We start from the raw sequence: 23,956 nt of genomic DNA, 5'->3' as shown, positions 1-23,956 counted from the left end.
TACCGTATGCTAAAGCATGTATTTGGAATCTAGAAAAATCATACTGATGAACCTAGTGGCAGGGCAGGAATAAAGATGCAGATGTAGAGAACGGACTTGAGGACACAGTGGGGGAAAGGGAGGCTGGGATGTAGTGAGAGAGTAGCACGGACATATATACGCTACCAGATGTATAATAGCTAGCTAGTGGGAAGCAACTGCATAGCTCAGGGAGATCATCTCGGTGCTTTGTGACCACCTAGAGGGGTGGGATAGGTAGGGTGGGAGGGAGGCACAAGAGGGAGGGGATATGGGGATATATGTATTCATATAGCTGATTCGCTTTGTTGTACAGCAGAAACTAACACAACATTGTAAAGCAGTTATACTCTAATAAAGATGTATAAAAAAAAAAGAAATCTAGTCCCATGGATGTTTACCCAGATCCCCATAGGCTGGTAGCTCCTTCCCTGAGGAAGTCCTGCACTTTCTAGGCCTACAGTCTGGCCCCCAGTAGGTGCCTGATTCTGAATTCCCAAATTCTTTGGGGAATCAACTCCTAGCCCCCAGTTCAGCTGTCCTGGGCTCTGAATCACGCTAGGGCTGCCCTCCTGGCCTTGGGGCATTCTGGGCATGGAGAGGACCTCTTGTCAGGGCAGGTACTTGGGCCCTGCCGCTCTAGTGGGCGGCAAGTGATGCACCCCAAAGAGGAGCAGGCAGGGAGGGAGGCGAGGCTGATGCTCTCACTTGCAGCCCGGTGTCTGAAGGTGGTTCTTCAGGCTGGAATGCAGATGCACAAGGACAGTGTGGCCCTTGGTTACCCAGCTAACAGAGTTTCTCTGTGTGCAAAACAGCAAGGAATTATTTCTTCATGGTGCAGGTTTATTGCCATGAGGTGGAAGGCAGAATGTCATCTTAATTCATCAGGGAACAGGAGTCAAGAATGTGCCAGAATGCCAGCTCTGGGCACTGAGCTGCAGCTCTGTTAGAGCCTCATCTAGACCTCAATGAATATAAATCAGCACAGAGGTGCAAGGCTCCACCGTTGGCACCTCCAGCTCCCCTGGCCAGCTGGCCAGGCTGGTGTACAGAGGGCATGCAATCCAGAGTCACTTTGGGGGTCCAGGGACATCCCAAAACCCATAGAAGAGCTACAACCAGGGGGTCTGATGGTTCCCCAGGGAACAACTTTTGGATACAAGGCTCTGCTTAATGACAGAAAGACCTTGGGTTCAAACATGGACTGTATGCGTATGAACATGCTGTGTTTGCGTGCCCTTGGGTGTCTGCGTGACCACATGGACCAAAGGCCGAGCAGAGGCCTTCGGTCACCAAGCAAGCCAGGCTGAGCTCTGGGATAGGCCTTGGCCAGTGGGGAGGGCTGTGTGCCCTTCACTAGATCCCTGGGCTGTCCCTGCCGGGCACCAAGACCCAGGCACCTCCAGGCCTTCCCCTCTGACCAGGCTGCCATCACACAATGCACTCAGCAGGCGGCTCGTGCCCTCAGCCTCACAAGGGACAATCCGGGTCACTGCCCCTCCCCCCCACTCCCCAAGATGGAAGCCCCTCCTGCCACCAGTCCTTTCTGCTTCCTCCTCCCCGCACAGCCCTGGACTTCCCTTCCCTCAGTGCACCACCTTCCTCTCATGACTCCCGCAGGCCTCTGGCACCCTCATTCTACAGTGATCTCTCTCCTGGCCTTCCCTGTAAACCCTCTCTTGCCTGAGGACATCGCTCCCCAGCAGCCCTCTAGAGGCAGGCTGCTCATCCCCCACTCACCTGATTCAGGAGACCATCCCCTACTTTATCCTCGGAGCCCCAGCCTCCATGGGCAAAGCCCCTGCCTCTGGGCAGGGCCAACCTTCCACCTTCCCACGCCCTGTTGCATCTCGGAATGGCTCCACCCCACCCTGCTGTCATCCTGGGGGCCTTCAGCATCTCTGTGGACATCCACCAACCCCCAGGCCTCTTCGCCCCTTGACTTCCTCATCTCCAGCGACCCTTGAATCACTTTAGGCCCCTGCTCCCTTGGTGCCCCATACCCGAAGAAATGGCTATAGCCCCCACTGTCTGATTACTCCCTCACTCCGAGGTGCCCGCCACCTGGCACTCACCTCCCAGAGAGCTCCAGTCTTCTTTCCTGTCCACCTACCTTATTCTCATCCCTCCCTGACATAGACTCCATAGGCCAGCACCTCAGACACTCCCTTCCCCACTTCTAGGACACATTATAGGGTCTGCCTCTAGCCCACGAACAAGGGGAGTCACTCTCAAGCGTAAAAGGAGTGGTGCCATGACTCGAGGTGCACTTTAGAGATTCCTCCAGCTGCTGAGGCATTTCTGCTCCAGGGCTCTCAGTAGTGTGGGAAGCCATTGCAGGAACCCATGGAAAGGTGAATGGTGATGGAGAAAAAATGATGGCTGTTGGAGTGAAAAGATGTGAACAAGCCAAGAACTATCTAGGAGGCCAGGCTATAGGACTTTGAGAGAGAGAGCTCAAAGCCGACACTCCAACTTATGACTTGGCAGTTGACTTGACAGGAGGCACCCATCCCCAACAGACAAAATACAGGAGGAGGAGCCAGGTCTTGGGATTGGAGGGTGGGGGTGAGAGAAGAGTGAAGACTTCCGGTTAAGACACGTTGAGTTTGAGGAGTATGTGAGCTATCCAGGAAGCAGTTAGGTCTGCAGTTCAAAGAAAGTGGCGTGGGCAGGTGAAGGCCCCTGACAAGTGCAAAAGGTCACCCAAAGAGAATACAGAGTGAGAAGAGAAGAGAGCTCAGGACACAGTCCTGAGAAAACCACACTCGTGGGCAAGGCAAAGAAAACACGCACCCGAGAAGTTATGCCTAAGAGGCTGGAGGGAAACCAGGAGAAAGCGGCGACAGGAGGCTGCTGGCAACCCCAGAGGGGCTAGTTACTGGGGAGAGGAGGGAGGAAGCCCGGACACAAATGACAGGTAAGGAAGCCTTGCCGTGAAGAGAAGCAGGAGGATGGGACCATGCTCCCATCCTGCGAGGGGACACGCACGGGTATGTGACCACGTGAGAGCAAGACCTGAATGCACGGGGTCTGCAGGAGGGGGAGCTCTTTAACATGTGCCTATTCTCCACTCAGGCTTGGGGCTCCCTTGGGCTCCCTGAGTGTCGGACCTAAGCCCTAGACAGACAGACACCAGGCTGGCCTAGGGGCAACCTCTCAGCAGAACAGGCTGACACACCCTAACTTGTCGAATAGGTCCAAACCAGCCCCTTCCTGGAGAAGCATGGGTACTGACCGGAGCCAGGGCAAACATGCCATGTCCAGGATGAACACCTGAGGGCACGTTTGGGGCATCTCTGAGGTTTGTTCTGAAACCTCTGAGCCAAGTAAAGACTGGCCACCCTCTGCCCTCTCGGCAGGAGCAGCACTTCCAGAGCTGCCTGAACAAGTCATGAGACCATTCCCATCAAGAGAAGCAGCAGATTTTTCAATCGTTCGGGGAAAGCAGTGAGTGGCCGAAGCCACCAAAAAGCTGGAGACTCCTGGGCATGTAGTCCAAAGGGTCTGGACCATAAGAAAATCAGTCACTTTGCCACATGGGAGAGAGGAAAAGATCAGATGGTCTTGAGTCAGACACACCTTTCGAAGCTCAGCTCCAGCATCTAACTGCTGAGTGACCTTGGGTCTCAATTTCTTCATCTGTAAAATGGAGCTAATACCTTTCCTAGAATCGTTTTAAGATTAAATGAGATAACACAGGTAAACATCAACCTGTCACACAAGAGGACTCAGTCACTGCATGAGAGTAGCAGAATTATCATTTCATCAGAGGCTGATGGGCAGACGGGCCCTATCACCTGCACTCCCAGAACCACGGCATCCCACGTCACTCACCCGGATGCCGCGGCTATAGGGGATGAGCTTGAGAATGCGCAGGGACTGCACGCCATCGGCGATGTTGAGGTAGGGGTAGTGCTTGCCCTTGATCTTGCGGAGACTGTAGGGGATGAAGATGATGATGATAATGATCACATCTAGCAGGTTGTAGCCATCCTTCCAGTAGTTGATGGGGTCCACGTAGAGCTTCATGCAGAACTCGGAGCTATAGATGGACACGAAGATGAGCTCTGATACCTGCATGGGTGGTAAGGGTAGGAGGGTCAGACCAAGCTGCAGACCTTACCCCTGCCTGGGCCACCCAATCAGGTGTGTGTGTTGGTGGGGCGAGGGTGGGAGCGGGTGCTCCTAAGTCAGCCACAAGGCAGAGAAACCCAGGCAGAGTCCCTGGCATACAGTGGACACAATGTGCCTGATTCCCTTCTCTTTCTGTGCCTTGCCTACCCTGTGGCCCCGAGCTTAGGGCTGGGTTTGACCCAGATAGCTTGGGAATGACTGACTGACCGATGGACAGAATGACTATTGAGGCCCGGTGGGAGGTGCGTGTCAGGCAACCCGATTCCCAAAGAGAAGATCCCAAGAGCCTTCTGGCCAACCTGAATACACAGACTTTTGGGAAAGGAGATGAACTACTCACACATCTACTTTATTTATTCTATTATCACACATACTTAAAATCAGTTAATTAATCTGCTTTTGAAGAACATTCTGCTTTTTTTTTCCACTTTTATACTTTATGAAACAATCTTATTCAAATTCTTCTCCTGCATCTACAACTCCAGTGGCTTTGATTTTACCAAAAGGTACTTTTTGAGTCATCTAAGTTTGTCCTTATCATCAATGAATTCATTCACTGAGGAAGCTTTGATCAAGCATCTACCACATGCCAAGCAAGCACTGTTTCAGGCACAGGGAAATGAAACAATGAGACAGTCTCATTTTTTTTTTTAGAAGTTAATTTTTTTTAATTGGGAAACCAAGGTAGCAAACCTAAACTTATTGAAAATGAAATCAGTAACTAAGACTCTGCAGGCCCCATCCCCAACCAGCACCAAGGCCTCTGTTTGGCCTAACCCCAGTTTCTCTAGTCCCCAAAAGAACAACCATTTGAAGAACCTGGGGTCAACCTCAGGGCACACACCGCAACTCCCTCTACCCCACCCTCAAATACACACACCGCGGATCAGCAGGCTGGGTCTAGGCCCAAGGAGGGAATAGTGAGGTTTCCTGGGTGGCAGGGAATCCCGCCCCAACCTGGTCAAAATCCCAAGTTAGGAAAGGAAGACAGAAGGGAGACTGGCTTGCCCACCCACTCCCCTACCCCCAGTCCCCCCAGACAACAGGCTTGCATCCCTGATCAGTAACACTGTGATTCTGAGGTGTCAGTAGGGCTCCCAATGGCTTCACCAGATTACTGCAAAGGGCCCAGGGGAGGGGGCAGGCATTTACCCTGCCACCTGTTCAGTATTAGCCAGCCTAGCTGCTGCCCTCAGCTTGTGCTGTGGCCCCTCTCCCCTGTAGACACCCACGGCTGGGGACCAAGCCTCCTGCCAGAGAGAAATGAGTCCAGGAGGCCCTTGCTTCCCCAGCCAGGGAGGAAGGATGGCCTGGGAAGCCTGGGACGGCTACACCAGCTTCTTGGCTTCCAAGAAGCTCTTGAGGTGTCGCATCTGCCCGACGCCGATGGCTAGGAGAATGAGGGTCTGCAGGATAGATCACCACAGCATGCCCAGGAAGCTGACAGTCAGTCTAGTAGGGGAGATGGAAATGAATGTTTAAACAAATACATACAAAACATCAGACAGGAAGGAAAGTGAAACAGCCAAAGGGGAGAGAGGGGCTGGCCAGGGTGGGGAGGGGCAGGCATGGCAGCTACTTTAGAAAAGGTGCTGAGTGGAGGCCTCGCTAAAGCCAGGGATGGAGCCATAATAAAAAATGGGAGACTACTCCCCAGTGGCGAGTACAAGGGCCCTAAGGGGAGAAAGGAACAGCAAAGCCAGCGCGGCAAAACAGAAAGGGGTGAGCAGAGCAGGAGATGCAGTTGGAGGGGTGGGCCATGTAGGGAGGGCCTTGTAGGCCTGGTGAGGGCTGTGAACTTTAACCTCAGCCTTGGAGGAGTCTGAGCCAGGGAGTGATGTGAACTGATTTACATTTCTAAGATATCTCCGTGGAAAAGAGACCGTGGGGGAACTGGCAGGAATAGCAAGTGGGAGGCAAGTTAGGGAGGAGGTGCTAGATAGTAGAAGAATCATCATCCAGGCAAGAGACGAGGTTAGATTGTATTGGAGTGGGGGACAGTGTGGAGCTGAAGAGAAGAGGACAGATTCCGGAAGTATTTTGTGGGCAGTGATGGGCAGGACTTGCTGATGGACGCAGGGATGCACAGGGTAGAGAGCAGGCAAGGAAGACTCCAGTGCTTCACACAGAGCAACTGGGTAAACACCGATACCTTTAACTGAGATGAGTTTGGGGTGGGGTGAAGGGGGGCTAGAGAGAGTTTCTATTTCCATTTCTAGAGGGAAATAGAAAAGTTTTTGAGATACACCACCTTTTAAATATGTCGATGCTGTCACTGGAAATGGTAACTCAAGCCACAACTGTCCATTTGGAAAACATTAGGGCAGCTGGTGGTGTTATTTGTCCTGTATACTTACATTTGTGGTCTCCACATGGCAACCATTTACATACACTTTTATGTTTGTTAACTACAATGAAACATTTAATATACACAAAAAGGTATAAAGAATAATATAATGAACAACCATATACCACCACCCAGCTTAAGAAATAAAATATTACCATTACAGGCAGAGCCTCACATTGATCAGATCCCCTTCCTTTCCCCCAAAAGTAATCCTATTTTAAATCTGGAGTATGTCTTGCTCATGTGTTTTATACTTTTACCACATATGTATCCCTAAAAGTACATAGTATGGTTTTGCATTTTTTATACACTACATAAATTGCATATACATTACAGTATTCTTTGGGCGATATTTTTTCATTTAAAATTATAAGATTCATCCATGTTGATATATGTAAACCTAGTTTAGTGTTTCACCACTATTTAGCAATTCCACTTATGAAAATACTATAATTTCTTTATCCAGTTACCCATTTTTTACTACTGCAAAGAGTATAAAAGTACAAAAAGTTTGAGTCAGGTTGCAGGGCCATTTAAAAAGCAGACTTAAGGTCCTTTGCCGCTGAGCCCTCTCCCCAGCCAGATCGTGGGCAAGATGCCTGGGTGTGCAGCATCCTCGAACCCATGAGCAGTTCCTCAGTGCCCCTAGGGACCCCAGCCCCTGCCACAGCAGATTCTGAGCACCCCTTGGGCTCCCAGGTGCTGGGCCGCCAGCACCAACTTCTGGAGCACCCAAAAGGGAATTCTCCTGTTTGCTAAGATTCTGTTGTGCCTGGTGATTCTGATCTGCCTTGATTGCTGATTGAGATGATCTTTGCTGCTATATTCTTTATCATCTATGTGTGTTACCTGCACACCGAGATATAGGCTATCAACTGGCCTTGGAGTGATTTCTTCCAAACCCACATAGTGGTCATCCTCTACCTGATCACCTCAACCATTGTCCTTGTTGAGAGAAGAAACCACTCCAAAATCATCACAGGAGTACTGGGTCTAATCGCTGGGTGCCTACGTGGCCATGATGCCCACGTTACCTTCCCCTTGCGGCAGCAGACACAGCTGCCCCACTAACCCTGCAGATTGCCAGCTGTAGTTGAACTCCCTTCATTTCTCTCTGAAACCTGCAAATAACACCTCCATCGAAATAACTCCCTGCCCTTACAACACTCCCAACCAACTCGTAGCCCCATGTTTTACTGTACACATGTGTAGTTTTTCTCTGTTACATACCTAGGAGTGGAATTAACTGATTGTAGAATATGAGCATCTTCAGCTTCACAGGATTTTGCCAAATTGTTTTCTGAAGCTATTGTACTAACTTACTTTAATATCAACGATGCTCCTTTTTTTTTTCTATTTCTATTGGAGTATAGTTGTTTCACAATGTTATGTTAGTTTCTGCTGTACAGCAAAGTGAATGTTACATGTATACATATATCCCCTCTTTTTTAGATTTCCTTCCCATTTAGGTCACCACAGAGCATTGAGTAGAGTTCCCTGTGCTATACAGTAGATTCTCATTAGTTACCTATTTTATACATAGTAGTATATATATATGTCTATCCCAATCTCCCAATTCATTCCACCACCACCCTCCCCGCCTTGGTATCCATAAGTTTGTTCTCTACATCTGTGTCTCTATTTCTGCTTTGCAAATAAGTTCATTTGTACCATTTTTCTAGATTCCACATGTAAGCGATATTATACGATATCTGTTTTTCTCTTTCTGACTTACTTCTGAACAATGCTTTATTTTTTTAAAAAAATCGTTACCAATACTTCCTACTGTTGGATTTCTTAATTTTTGTCAATCTGATGAATATGAAATGGTATCTTATTTTTCAGTTTGTCATTTCTCTAATTATTAATGAAGTTGGGCATCTTTTTATATGTTTAAATTGTAAATTGCCTGCTCCTAATCTGTTGTCAAATTTTCTGCTAGATTGTTTTGTCTTTTTCTTATTGATTTGGAAGACAATGTATCACATACTTTGAATCCTAATCCTTTACCTGTTATATGTGTTTCAAATAGCATCTCCTACAGTGACTTATCTTTTCACCTCTTTAATGATCTTTTGATGAATAGAAATTTAAAGTTTTAATGGAATCAAATTAATCAAACTTTTTCTCCATGGCTTATTTATTTCATACCTTAAGATACCTTTCCCTCCCGAGATCATATAAATCTATATTTTCTTCTAAAAATTTAAAGTTTCACTTTTCAAGTTAGGTCTTTAGCTGTGTATGCTGGAAGGTAGAGATCCAATTGTGTTTTTTCTCTCAACATGTACTGTTTAATGAAGAAGTTATCTTCCACCACTCATTTGCAGTGCCATCTGACAGGGGCCAGGTTTTCATACAAGCCAGGTCTGTTTCTGAGCACTCTATCCTGTTCCATTGGTCTATCTGTCTATCCACGCATCATCACCCTGCTTTAATTACTGCGGCATTATAGGAAGTCTTATTACCTGGTAAGTCAAGACTTCTCCCCTTTTCACTTTCAAAACCATCTTGGATTTTTATATTTCATTCTTTTATCTAAATTTTAGCATCAGCTTTTGGCGACCCATAAAAAAATCCTGCCAGACTTCTTATTGGAATTTCATTGATATAATAGCTTAATTAGGGAAGATTGCATCTTGAAGAAACTAAGTCTTTCTATGCATGATCTGATATACCCTTCCATTTCTTTGTCTTCTTTAATGACCTTTATAGATTTTTTTCCTCCTTAAAAATCACCCAAAATTTTATTAGCTTTGCCTCTAAGTACTTTTTGTATTTTATTAGAAGTGCTATCATTTTTGTTGCTGACATATTAAATATATTTTATTTATTAATCACATAACCACCAAGTTTGCTGGACTTTATTATTTATTAACTTTATTAATTGTATTAACTTTATTAATTGTATTAACTTTATTAATTAATAATTCTTCCAGATTCTTTTGGGATTTCTATACAGGAATCATTAACACCTGTGAATAATGACAGTCTTTTAAAACTTTCTTTCTAATCCTTAATGTTTTTTATTCCTTTTCCTTGTATTATACATTGGCTAAGACGCTAATACAAATCTTGTCAATAATAACTGGCCTACACCTTTAAAGGGAATACTGTTACAGTTTCACCACTGAGTGTGAATTTTGATGTAGGTTTTTCATAGGTACTCTTAATCACTTAAAACAAATCCTTTCTACTCCTAGTTTGCTAAATTTTTATCATGAAAGATATTCACGATAAACATTTTTCTACATCTCTTAAAGTGATTTTATTGGGGTTTTTTACTCATTTAATATTTTAAGCTGGTTAATACAATTTCTAGATTTTTCTAATATTCACATTCCTGGAAAACCCCAACTTGGCAATGCTATATTACCTTCTTCATATATTTTTAAAAATTCAGTTTCCTAATATTCTGTTTGGGATTTTTATGTCCAAGCTCATGATACTGGGTATAATTTTTCTTTTTCATATGGTCATTGTCTAGTTTTGTTTTGGCATGATGGATATACAGTTGTCCCTTGGTATTCCCAGGCGATTGGTTCCAGGACCTCAACCCCCATGGATACCAAAATCCAAGGATGCTCAAGTCCCTTATATAAAAAGGCATAGTATTTGTATATAACCTATGCACATCCTCCCCACGTACTTTAAATCATCTCTAGATTACTTATAGCACTATACTTGACCTTAGCCAAAAGGCCGAGAAGCGATCTAGATTATATATAGTAATGTAATACTAATACAACATAAATGCTATCTAAATAGTGGTAAATACAATGTAAATTCTATGTAAATAGTTGCCAGGCAAGCAGCAAATTCAAATTTTGCTTTTTGAAATTTTCTGTAATTTTTTTCCTTAGAATATTTTTGATCCCTGGTTGGTTGAATCCATGGATTTGGAAACCACGATACACAGGGCCGACAGTACTGGCTTAACGAAATGAACTGTCTGTGGGCGGGGCAGATATGCTCATTTATCTAATCACTAAAAGCGTTTTATATGTTTGGAATTATATCTTCCATGAATGTAAAACCATCTGGTTCAAGTTACTTTTTTTTTGTTTTAGGAGATGGAAAATTTTCACTACTAATCCAATGCTTTATAAACACTAAAGGACATATATGAACACATATTTTTTCAAGTATTTCCTTTTTTATTGAGAGTTTTGTAATTTTTTTCTAGAAAATTATCTTATTTCAGCTAGGTTTTCAAATTTATTGCCATAAAATTATTAGATTTCTGACATCTATTGTGAATAGTGGTAAATGCAATTTCTCTTTTTAATCCCTAACATGATTCAGGGCTTGACTGACAACTTATCATGATTGTCTCATCAAGAAAGTTATTTTATAATTATTTTCTAAGATCTAACTTTTGGCTTTGTTGATCCCTTTGTGTTGAATGTGTGTTTTCCATTTCATTAATTTCTCCTCTTACCTATTTCCTTTTTTCTACTTTCCTTTTTTTTTTCCTTTACTTTTCCTTCCTTTTTTCCCCTTTGGATTTTATTCTGTTGCTCTTTTCCAACAGGTCAGCTCAATAATTTTTAAAATTGAGATATAATTCATGTACCATAAAATTCACCATTTTAAAGTGTAGAATTCAGTAGGGAGGGGGTTCATTTTGAGTATTTATTATCTTTAGGTTTTGATTGTGGTAAAATATACATACCATGAAATTGATCATTTTAAAGCATTTTTAGGTATACAATTAATTCAGTAGTATTAAGTACATTCACATTATTACACAATTATCCCCACTATCCACTCCAAGAACTATTTCACTATCCTAAACAAAAACTCTGTATCTAATAAACAATAATTCCCATTCTCCTCTCTAGCCATCTCATAGTAAACTCTATTCTACTTTCTGTATGAATTTGCCTATTCTAGGTACTTCATATAAGTGCAACCATATAATTCTTGCCCTTTGTGTGTCTGGTTTATATATCACTCAGCATGATGCTTTCAAGGTTCACCCCCACTGTAGCATGTATCACAATTTCATTCCTTTTTAGGGCTGAATAATATTCCATTTTATGAATATACCAAATCTTCTTTATCCATTCACTGGTTGATGGATATGTGGGTTGCTCCCACCTTTTGGCTATTGAGAATAATGCTGCTATGAACATTGCTGTGTGACTATCTGTATGAGTCCCTGTTTTCGATTTTTGGGGGTATACACCTGGAAGTGGAATTGCTGGATCATATGGTAATTCTATGATTAACTTTTTGAGGAAATACCAAAATATTTTCTATAGTGGCTGCATGATTTCACATTCCAATCAGCAATGCACAAGGGTTCTAATTTCTCCACATCCTCATCAACACCTGTTATTTTCCTTTTTTTTTTTTTTTTTGTGGTACGCAGGCCTCTCACTGTTGTGGCCTCTCCCGTTGCGGAGCACAGGCTCCAGACGCGCAGGCTCAGCAGCCATGGCTCATGGGCCCAGCCACTCCATGGCATGTGGGATCTTCCCGGACCGGGGCACGATCCCACGTCCCCTGCATCAGCAGGCAGACTCTCAACCACTGCACCACCTGGGAAGCCCTATTTTCCATTTTATGGGGAGAGGGGTTTTGTTTGTTTTTATACTAGCTGTCCTAATGGGTGTGAAGTTGTATCTCATTGTGGTTTTGATTTGCATTTTGCATCCTGATGACTAGTGATGTTGAACATCTTTTCATGCGCTTACTGGTCATTTGTATATCTGCTTTGGAGAAATGTCTATTCAAGTCCTTTGCCTGTTTTTGAATTGGGTTTTTGTTGTTGTTGTTGTTGAGTTGTGGAAATTCTTTATATGTTCTAGATATTAATCCCTTACCAGATATATACTTTGCAAATATTTTCTCCTATTCTGTGGGTCATATGTTCACTCTCTTGATTGTATCCTCAGATTCACAAATGTTTTTAATTTTGATGAAGTCCAATTTATCTATTTTTTTCTTTTGTTTCCTGTGCTTTTAATGTCATATTTAAGAATCCATTGCCAAATCCAAGGTCATAAAGATTTACCCCTATGTTTTCTTCTAAGAGTTTCTTCTAGCTTATATATTTTGGATTTTGATCCATTTTCAGTTAATTTTTGTGTGGGTGTGGCTGTGCTGGGTCTTCGTTGCTGCACATGGGCTTTCTCTAGTTGCAGCAAACAGGGGCTACTCTTCATTGCAGTTTGAGGGCATCTCATTGCAGTGGCTTCTCTTGTTGCAGAGCATAGGCTCCAGGCGCGCAGGCTTCAGTAGATGTGGCACGTGGGCTCAGTAGTTGTGGCTTGCGGGCTCTAGAGAGCAGGCTCTGTAGTTGTGGTGCACGGGCTTACTTGCTCCACAGCATGTGGGATCTTCCTGGACCAGGGATTGAACCTGTGTCCCCTGCATTGGCAGGCAGATTCTTAACCACTGCACCACCAGGGAAGTCCAAAGTTAATTTTTATATATGGTGTGAGGCAGGGGTCTAACTTTACTCTTTTGCATGTGGATATCAAGTTGTCCTACCACCATTTGATGAAAAGATTATTTTTCTCCCCCTGAAAAGTCTTGGCACCCTTGTCAAAAGTCAATTGGCCATAGATATTTGGATTTACTTCTAGAATCTCAATTCTATTCCATAGGTCTATGTCTGTCCTTATGTGAGTACCACACTCTTTTCATTATTGTACCTTTGTAGTAAGTTTTGAAGTCAGAAAGTACAAGTCCTCCAACTTTGTTCTTCATTTTCAATGTTGTCTTGGCTATTCACATTCATACGAATTTAAGGATGTGCTTTTCAATTTCTTTTTTGTAAAGGCTGTTGAAATTTTGATAGGGATTGAATTGAATTTGTAGATCACTTTGGATAGTCCTCTTAACAAGTTTTGTAATCCATGAATATAGGATGTCTTTCCATTTATTTAGGTCTTATTTAATTTCTTTCATCAAAGTTGTATAATTTTTCAGTATACACATCTCTCATCTCTTTGGCTAAATTTATTCCTAGGTATTTTATTATTTTGAATGCTATTATAAATGGAATTTTCTTAATTTCCTGTTCAGATTGTTCATATTAGTGTATAGAAATACAACTAATTTTTGTTGTTAATCTTGTATCCTGCAACTGTGCTGAATTCATTTAATAGCTCTAATAGTTGAGTTTGTATATGTGTGTATTCTTTAGGATTTTCTAAGATCAAGTCATAAGATCAAGTCATCTATAAATAAAGATAATTTTGGTTCTTCCTTTCCAATTTGGATACATTTTAGCTATTTTTCTTGCCTAAATGCTCTGGCTAGAACTTCCAGTACAATGTTGAATAATGGTGAAAGCAGGCATCTGTCTTACTCCTTATCTTAGGGGAAAGATTTTCAGTCTTTCACCACTGGGTATGATGTTAGTTGTGGATTTCTTCATAATTACCCATTATCAAGTCAAGAAATTTTCCTTCTATTTCTAGTTCAAATTGTTTGTTTGTTTGGTTTTTTAATCATGAAAGGGTGTTGGATTTTGCCAAATGCTTTTTCAGCAGCTACTGAGATAATTATATCAATTGTTTCCTTCATTCTATTGATGTATTACATTCGTTGATTTTTTCTATGTTGAACCACCCTTGCATTCCTGGGATAAATCCCACTTGGTCATGGTGTATAATCTTTTTAAACATGCTGCTGGGTTCAGATGTAAGTATCTCAAGTATTATTGCACCTATATTCATAAGGGATGTTGGTCTCTAGTTTTCTTATGATGTCTTTGGTTTTGGTCTCAGGGTAATGTTGGCCTCACGGAATGAATTCAGAAATATTCCCTCCTTTTCTATTTTTGGAAGTTTGAGAAGGATTGGCATTCAATCTTTTTTAAAAGCAGGGTAAAATTAACTAGGAAAGACATGTGGTCCTGTGCATTGCTTTGTTGGGAGGTTTTTTGATTAGTGATTCTATCTCTTTATTTATAGGTCTGTTTCAGTATGTCTGTTTTCTATTTCTTCTTGAGTCAGTTTGGTAGTTGGTATGTTTCCAGGATTTTGTCCATTTCATCTAGGTTATCCAATTTGTTGGTGTACAAAGTGTTCACAGTATTCTGCTATAAAACTTTTCTTTTCTATAAGGTCATTTGTAATGTCCCAACTTTCATTTCTGTTATTAGTAATTTAAGTCTTCTTTTTCTTAGTCAATCTAACTAAAGGCTTATGAATTTTGTTGATCTTTTCAAAGAACTGAATTTTTATTTTATTGACTTTTCTCTATTATTTCTCTATTTTGTTTCTCACTCTAATCTTTTTCGTTTCCTTTCTTCTGCTAGTTTTGGGTATAGTTTGTTCCTCTCTTTCTAGTTCCTTAAGGTGTAAAATTAGGTTATTAATTTGAGATCTTTCTTCTTTTCTAATGCAGGCACTTACAAGTATAAATATCACTCTGAGCACTGCTTCTGTTGCAACCTATAAGTTTCATTATGTTGTATTTTCATGTTCATTTGTCTTAAAGTATTTTCTAAATTCCTTTGTGATTTCTTCTTTGACCTATTGGTTATTTAAGAATGTGTTGTTTAATTTCCATATATTTGGAAAATTTCCAGTTTTCCTGCTGTTGCTGATTTTTAGTTTTATTCCATAGTTGTCAGAAAAAATACTCTGTATGATTTCAATATTTTTTAATTTACTGAGACTTGTTCTGTTGCCTAACATATGGTCTAACCTGTAGAATGCTCCATAGGTACTTGAGAAAAACTATAATATCTTATTGATGAACTGACCCTACTGTCAATACATAATGTCCTTTTTGGTCTCTTGTAACATTTTACTTTAATGTCTATTTTGTCTGATATGAGTATACCCAACCCAGCTCTCTTTTGGTTTCTATTTGCATGGAATACCTTCTTGCATTTTTCACTTTCAACCTATTTGTATCTGGATCTCAAGTGAATCTCTTGTAAACAGCATATATTTGGATTTTTTTAAGAATCAATTCTGTCTTAATTGGACAGTTTAATTCATTTACATTTAAAGTAATTACTGATAAGGAAGAAACTACTTCTGCCATTCTGCTGTTTGTTTAATATATGTCACACCTTTTTTGTTCCTCAGTTCCTCCATTACTGCTTTCTTTGGTGTTCTGGGTTTTTTTTTTTTGTAGTGTACCATTTTGATTCTTTTCTCATTTCTTTTTCTGCATTTTTAAAGTTATTTTCTTGGTGGTTATCCTTGAGATTACAATCAACCTCTTAAATGTACAACAATCCATTTTTAACTAATACAACCTTAGCTTCAATAGTATATTAACAATTCTGTTCCTACACAGCTCCATCCCCCTCTTCATGTTCCTGTTGTCACAAAATACATCTGAATACACTGAGTGCCCATTAACTATATAATTATTGTTTTATGCATTCATATTTTAAACCATACAGACAAAGAAAGGAGCTACGAACCCAAAATACAATACTGGCTTTTATATTCACCTATGTAGTTACATTTATCAGTGTTCTTTATTTTGTCATAGGGCTTAAGTTACTATCTAGTTTCATTTCCACCTAAAGGACTATCTTTAGCATTTCTTGTAGCACAGGTCTACCAGAAGCAAACTCCCTCAGCTTTTGTTTATCTGGAAATATCTTAATTTCTTCGTCATTTTTTGAAGGATAGTTTTGCTAGATATAGAATTCTTGGTTGACAATATTTTTCTTTCAGTACTTTAAATATGTCATTTCACTGCCACTGTCCTTATAGTTTCTGAGGAGAAATCAGCTGTTAATCTTATGGAGGATTCCTTGTATGTAACAAGTTGCTTCTCTCTTGCTGCTTTCAGGATTCTGTCTTTGACTTTTGATAGCTTGATTATAATGTGTCTCAGTGTGGATCTCTTTGTTTCTCCTTCTTGGAATTCACTGAGCTTCTTGGATGTATATATTCTTTATCAAATTTGCAAGGTTTTGGGCCATTATTTCATCAAATATTCATTCTTCCTCTTTCTCTCCTCTCCTTCTGGAATGCGTGTGTATGTTGATATGCTTGATGGCGCCCCTCAAGTTTCTTAGACTCTGTTCATTTTCATCATTCTTTTTTCTTTCTGCTCCTCATGCTGAATAAGTCCAAGTGATTTGTCTTCAAGTTCACTGATTGTTTCTTCTGGCTGCTCAAATCTGCTCTTGAACCCTCTAGTGAATTTTTTAATTATTATATTTTCAGCTCCAGAATTTGTTTCATTCCTTTTTATAATTTCTATATACTGATATATTCTATTTCCTGAAACACTGTTCTCCTGGCTACCTTTAGCTCTTTGCCTGTGGTTTCCTTTAGGTCTCTGAGCATATTTTACATAGTTGACTTTAAGTCTCTGTCTAGTAATTCCAATGTCTGTGGTTCCTCAGGGACAGTTTCTGTTCATTTCTCCTGTGTAAAAGCCATCCTTTCTTGTTGCTTTGCATGCTTCATAATTTTTTTGAAAACTGGACATTTTAAATTGTATAACGTGGTAACTCTGGAAATCAAATTCTTCCCTCTCCTCAGGGTTTGTTTTTGTTGCTTTTTGTGGGTAGTAGCTATTTGTTTAATTGGCTTGTCTAAACAATTTTTGTAAAGACTGTATTCTTTGTAATGTATGGCCTCTCTGAAGTCTCTTCCTCTGTAGTTTCTGGTCAGCTAGTAAACAGAGATTTTCTTAAATGCCTCAGGCAAAAAGAGGGAAGGGAGGGAAGGAGAAAGAAGAAAGAGAGAAAGAAAGTAAGGAAGGAAAGAAGGAAGGAAGAGAAAAGGAGAGAGGAAGGGAGGGAGAAGAAAAACTCTCTTAGTCTTTGCAGATGGGCTCTGTGTTGAGGAACTCCTTCAATGCTGAGCCAGGCCACTTACAACTGTACATTAGCATTCACTTTGGGCTTCTGCTGAGCCTAAAGATCAGTCACAGTGAAAGCGTGGGATGTTCTCAGTTATTCCCTAAGCATGTGTCTTGTCCTGTGAATGTATGGCATACATGGGAGTTTTTCAATGTCCTCTTTTTCCAAAGAATCTCTCTCCCTGGATTTTCCTCTCAGGCTTTCAGCATATCTATTGTTTGCCTCGAGTGTTATTTTTTTGCTCCAGGTGGCAGTGGGTCATTCATTTGCCTTTCAGTGGTTTTGAGGAATGCCCTCTGCATAGCCACCTTTCTGTCCTGAGAAAGTTCCAGATTATCCAAAACAAAGAGAATAGCTTTGGATCCGTCCTTTAGGCAGCCCTCAGATAGGTCAAAACAGACAAACAATTCTTTAAGAACAAAATCTTCTCTGTTGTTTCTGGACCCAGGGACTAGGGTCCCACATGGGGAACACAGGCTGCCACCTTCAGAACCATCACCATGCTGAGGAGGGGCGTGGGCCAAAGACAAGTAAAAATGCTGCAAAGTTTTCCTACCTTTTTTAAGTTGCCCCTTTCTTGATTCAGTGTTCACTCAGTTACTATAAACCTTTGGCTATTTTCCAGAGTTCTGACAGTTTTGCCCTCTTTTTAGGTGTTTCTGTGGACAGGTGGCCTCTTGGAGCTGCCTACTCTGCATTTTCACTGACATTATTCCTCTCCATTTTTCTTTTTCTCCTCTCCATTTTTGAAGGACAGTTTTTTCTAGGTATTGAATTCTTGTCTGACAGTCTTTCTTTCAGCACTTTGAATATGACATCCCTTGCCTTCTGGCCCCTGTGGCTTCGGATGAGAAATCAGCTATTCATTTTATTGAGGATCCTTTTTATGTAATGAATCACTTCTCCATTGATGGTCTCAAATTCTCCCTTTGTCTTTGTCTTTCAACAAATTGTTTATAGTGTGTCTAGGTGGATCTCTGAGTTTATCCTACTAGGAGTTTGTTGATCTTGCATGTGCAGATTAATGTTTTTCATAAAACTTGGGGAGTTTTGGGCCATTATTTCTTCACATATTCTTTCTATCCTTTCTCTCCTCTCCTTCTGTGACACCTATTGCATGCATGTTTGTATGTCTGATGGTGTTTCACGGGTCTCTGCTCATTTTTATTTATTCATTTTACTTTCTGTTCCTCACACAGGAAATCTCAGTTGACCTTTCTGTTCTTTAATTCTTTCTTCCACTAGCTCAAATCTGCTGTTGAAGTCCTCTTGTGCTTTTTTTTTTTTTTTTTTTTTTTTGCGGTACACGGGCCTCTCACTGCTGTGGCCTCTCCCGTTGCGGCCTCTGCATCGGCAGGCGGACTCTCAACCACTGCGCCACAATGGAAGCCCTCTACTGGATTTTTGATGTATGTTTGTTCTATCTCCTTCTCAACTAGACTGTGAACTACCTGAGAATGGTACCCTGTTATAATTTTTTAACTGAGGTAAAATTCAGATAACATAAAATTCACCATCTTAACCATTTTAAAATGTACGAGTCAGTGGTTTCTAGTACATTCACAATACTGCACAACCATCACCACTATCTAGTTCAATAACATTTTCGTCATCCCTAAAGGAAGCCCAGTACCCACTAACCAGTCACCCTGCATTTTCCCCTGCTTTCTGCCACTGCCAATCACTATTCTACTTTCTGTCTCTAAAGATTTGCCCATTCTGGACATTTCATATAAATGGAATCCTACAAAAATGTGAGTTTGGGGTGAGTTTTCAATTAGCCTAATATTTTCAAGGTTCAGCATGTATAAGTACTTTACTCCTTTGTATGGCTGAATAGTAGTCCATTGTATGAATATTTCATATTTTGTTTACCCATTCAAGAAATGTTGGATATTATTTTTCACCCTTTGGCAATTATGATTTTTTGCGGTACGCGGGCCTCTCACTGTTGTGGCCTCTCCCGTTGTGGAGCACAGGCTCCGGACGCCCAGGCTCAGCAGCCATGGCTCACGGGCCCAGCCGCTCCACGGCATGTGGGATCTTCCCGGACCGGGTCACGAACCCGTATCCCCTGCATCGGGAGGCAGATTCGCAACCACTGCGCCACCAGGGAAGCCCTGTTTGGCTCTTTTTAATAATTTCTCTTTACTTGTATTCTCTATTTGGTGAGACACTGCTCTCATACTTTCCTTTAGTTCTTTAGATTTGGGTTTTTTTTTTGAAATCCTAAGTCCAACAGATGGGCTTCCTTACAACATTTGTAAAATAGTGTTATTAATACACACCTTCCAGGGTGGCTGTTGAGATCATTGAAAATAACATGTATGAAAGCCCCTGGCTAACTATAAAACTGAGAACTTATTAAGACTCTTAGGGATCCCGATGAAGGTACCAGGAAAGTACTGAGAAGGCCCTGATCTGTCACCTCTAACTAATCTTAAGATTCTCTGCAAGCAGCGAATGAAGGCTAAGGCAGACTTGTAAACTGCTGAGGCATTAAATACATGCCTTGGCAAAGGCTGGGAGACTTATTTGTTCCAGGCATTTAAGAAATACTCTGTTCAATCATTAGCAGACCATTAAGCTAACTGAGCAGAGACTTTGGTGGCCACACATGACAAAGAATATACACCTTATCGAATTAGTTCAGGAAAGTCATTTAAAAAAAAAAAAAAAGGAATGGCAACAACAATAAAACCCTAGGGAGGGGGGAGTATCTGGTTTCCAGAGTTTCCAATCTTATATGATTTAAAGTGTCCAATTTTCAACCCCCCAAAAAAGAAATCATGAGACATGCAGAGAAACAAGGATGTATGGTCTTTACACAAGAAAAAAAGCTATCAATAGAAACTTTTCTTGACCTGCAGAATTTCCCAGTCTGGATCGTGTTGACTGCACACTCATGTTCCTCTGTCCTCTATTTCCTGAAAATAGGTAGCTGGATGAAAAGCCTTGATCAGATTCAGGTTTGATCTTTTGGGCAAGATTATAGGTTCTGGGACTTCCCTGGTGGCACAGTGGTTAAGAATCCGCCTGCCAATGCAGGGCACATGGGTTTGAGCCCTGGTCTGGAAAGATCCCACATGCTGCAGAGTAACTAAGCCCATGTGCCACAACTACTGAGCCTGCGTTCTAGAGACCGCGGGCCACACTACTGAGCCCATGTGCTGCAACAATTGAAGCCTGCATGCCTAGAGCCTGTGCTCCACAACAAGAGAAGCCACCGCAATGAGAAGCCCTTGCACCGCAACGGAGAGTAGCCCCTGCTCGCCACAACTAGAGAAAGCCCGTGTGCACCAATGAAGACCCAACAAAGCCAAAAATAAAATAAATTTTTAAAAAAAGATTATAGGTTCTGTTCTTTCATAGGAGGCATATAATGTCTGGTTGTCTCTTTTATGAGGGAAGCAGTCACTAATGGTCAAAATGCCTAAGTCCTATAATTCATTGGGGGTTGAAAAATTGTAATATTCTATCATTTCATTTTCATTTATTAACTAGGATATTTCTATAAAGACATGCTTCCCCTTACCTACTATGTGGTTATTCAGTAATACAGTTCATATAAGAAAGGTCAGTAATACTTGATTTTTTTCCCTTAATTCAACAATTTTTGAGATAAAGTATTAGGCCCTTGTCACCATCCAAAAGTGACCTGTTAGCTTTTTTAGTATAATTATAAGCTTACAGATTATTTGATGAATTTCAAAATCCACTGTAATTATTATCCTTATTGAGCTCAAAGTTTCCCATCTTCGGCCAGTAGGAGCCTCTTCAAGTTGTCCCCTGAGCCCTTTTGACATGACCCCAGTAATCTTTGATAGCTTCCTTGCTACGTGTACAAGATATTCCTAGCTCATCTGGTATATTTTCTACCCTAGACCTACAATCAGCCATTTCTCTATGAATTCCTAGTTTCTTTTAGTGAGAAATGGTATTTCAACATCATATTATGGGACTTCCATGGTGGTGCGGTGGTTAAGAATCCGCCTGCCAATGCAGGGGACACAGGTTCGATCCCTAGTCCAGAAAGATCCCACATGCCACGGAGCAACTAAGCTCGTGCGCCACTACCGAGCCCACGCTCCGCAACTACTGAAGCCCACGCACCTAGAGCCCGTGCTCTGCAGTAAGAGAAACCACCACAATGAGAAGCCCGCGTACCTCAAAGAAGAGTAGCCCCCGCTCGACACAACTACAGAAAGCCCGTATGCAGCAACGAAAACCCAACACAGCCAAAAATTAATTAATTAATTAATTTAAAAAACAATCACATTATGGACACTAAGGATGCATAATTGTTAAGTTGGTCATTGTTCTAGATTTTTCAATGGATAAAGGTAAAATACTTCAGTAGTTTATATTGATACTTCCCATTAAAATGCAGAACTACAGGGCTTTCACTTAACTTTGTCTGTATTACATCCATATCTCCTTTCTTCCATGAGTAACCTGGTTCTCAAGAACACAGAGGATAATGGAATTAAACTGTCCCATAATTACCCATCTGCTTTATCCTTGTGTTACACACACAGCAGTCTCAGAATACTACTACTAATAGCATCACCACAAAGCTGATTTCCGAAAATGGTTAAAAATTGTTTTTGCATTGACTCTCCCCGTTCTTACCCATTTTTAATCAATACTATATCTTCACTGTCAGAGGATATATTCATTAGGTGCTACATTATCTCCTTGTTCAACCAAAATTATGATTAGTTCTATAAATAATCATATTTTTTAATGTCCATTGCCAGTCCTAATGTTGATGCTTCTTTAGTCATTTTGGTTGGCTGAAACTTATTCTTTACTAGATTCGTAAGCAAGGGCTCATGGGAACAATATTAGCGAAGCTTTTTAACGTTGATGACAGTTTGTCTATGTCCTTTATACTTGAAAGTCAGTTTTGCTGGATCTAGAATTCTTGGTTCACATTTTCTTTCCTGAAGTATCTTAAATGTTTTACTCCATTTTCTTTTAGCACAAAGCATTACTATAGCAAAGTCTGATAATAATTAATTTTCTTTTCCTTATAAGCCACTTTGCCTAGATGCTTATAATTTCCCCCACACCTCTTTCCTTTAAAGTCCAATAATTTTAGTAGAATATGTTCTGGTGTTTGTTGTCCATATTCTCAATATGCAACTTTCAAAATATAGTTTCAATTCTTTTATTTCAGGTAACTTTTCTTAGATTTTAGATTTTTTTTTTTTTGGTTATGTTGGTCTTAGTTGTGGCATGTGGGCTTTCTCTCTAGTGTGTTATGCAGGCTCCAGGGCACATGGGTTCTGTAGTTTGCGGCATGCAGGCTCTCCCGTTGAGGTGCACGAGCTCAGTAGTTGTGGTGCGCAGGCTTAGTTGTGCTGTGGCATGTGGGATCTTAGTTCCCTGACCAGGGATCAAACCCACGTCCCCTGCATCGGAAGGTGGATTCTTTATCACTGGACCACCAGGGAAGTCCCTATATTTTAGTGTTTATTCTGTTCCTTTACTTTGTTTCTGTTTCTGTTTCAAATTCAGGGACTCCTATTATCCTTAAGTTGGATCATGTTTCCCCAATCTTCAATTTTCATCATTTTCTCTTGAATCCTTATCTCTTCATTTCTTACTGATTTTTAAGAATTTCCCCCACTTAATCTTATATTTCTCTTAATTTCTCTTAAGCTATTATCTGCTATATCTATTGTTCTTAGTCTAATTCAGTCTTCATTTTTGAAATGAGTTTCTTTTATTTCTAATTATTTCCTGACTTTTGTCACCTCACTCTTTTCTTTCCTATCTAACATCATTTTCTTAAACATTTACCTTCTTCTGAAATAATTCGGTACAGTTTTTATCTGTTTTGTGAACATGTCTTTGTGGCGGGCTTTCATTATCTACAATGATATTATTTTCCACTTTACTCTCTTTTTTCTTATAATAATTTTGTATGGGATTTTACCTCAATCTTTTCCTATTGTACTTTTTTATGTGAAATTAATTTTCTTGAACTTTGAGAAAATGTGATTCTAACTTCAAATATTCCCTCTTGATTTAAAATGTGGTTGCTTGGAACTCCTACAGAACACCTACTGAACGCTGGCAGGAGACCTCAGACCTCCCAAAAGGCAAGAAACTCCCCACGTACCTGGGTAGGGCAAGAGAAAAAAGAATAAACAGAGACAAAAGGATAAGGACGGTACCTGCACCAGTGGGAGGGAGCCGTGAAGGAGGAAAGGTCTCCACACACTAGGAGCCCCTTCGCGGGCAGAGATTGCGGGAGGCGGAGCGGGGAGCTTCGGAGCCGCGGAGGACAGCACAGCAACAGGGGCGCGGAGGGCAAAGCGGAGAGATTCCCGCACAGAGGATCGGCGCCGACCGGCGCTCACCAGCCCGAGAGGCTCGTGTGCTCACCCGCCGGGGGCGGGCGGGGCTGCGAGCTGAGGCTCGGTTTCGGTTTCGGTCGGAGCTCAGGGAGAGGACTGGGGTTGGCGGCTTGAACATAGCCCGAAGGGGTTAGTGCGCCACGGCTAGCCGGGAGGGAGTCCGGGGAAAAGTCTGGACCTACCCAAGAGGCAAGAGACCTTTTCTTGCCTCTGTGTTTCCTGGTGCGCGAGGAGAGGGGTTTTAAGAGCGCTGCCTAAAGGAGCTCCAGAGACGGGCGCGAG

The 23,956-nt window shown here is 41.5% G+C and overlaps 1 protein-coding gene across 1 annotated transcript in view; it reads right to left on the bottom strand.

Moving 5' to 3' along the window:
* The window catches only part of CATSPER3 (cation channel sperm associated 3), a 44,908-nt gene that overhangs the window by 11,192 nt on the left and 9,760 nt on the right, over positions 1-23,956 (bottom strand). The window contains exon 3 of the mRNA XM_007461374.1: positions 3,856-4,095. Within this exon, the coding sequence (XP_007461436.1) occupies positions 3,856-4,095 (240 nt within the window). The remainder of the gene's footprint in view (positions 1-3,855; positions 4,096-23,956) is intronic.

The sequence above is a fragment of the Lipotes vexillifer genome, unplaced genomic scaffold (assembly GCF_000442215.2).
Source record: "Lipotes vexillifer unplaced genomic scaffold, Lipotes_vexillifer_v1.1 scaffold217, whole genome shotgun sequence".
NCBI classification, from domain to species: Eukaryota; Metazoa; Chordata; class Mammalia; order Artiodactyla; family Lipotidae; genus Lipotes; species Lipotes vexillifer.
Note: the sequence above shows the minus strand (reverse complement) of the source record. Positions and strands in the feature narration are given on the sequence as shown.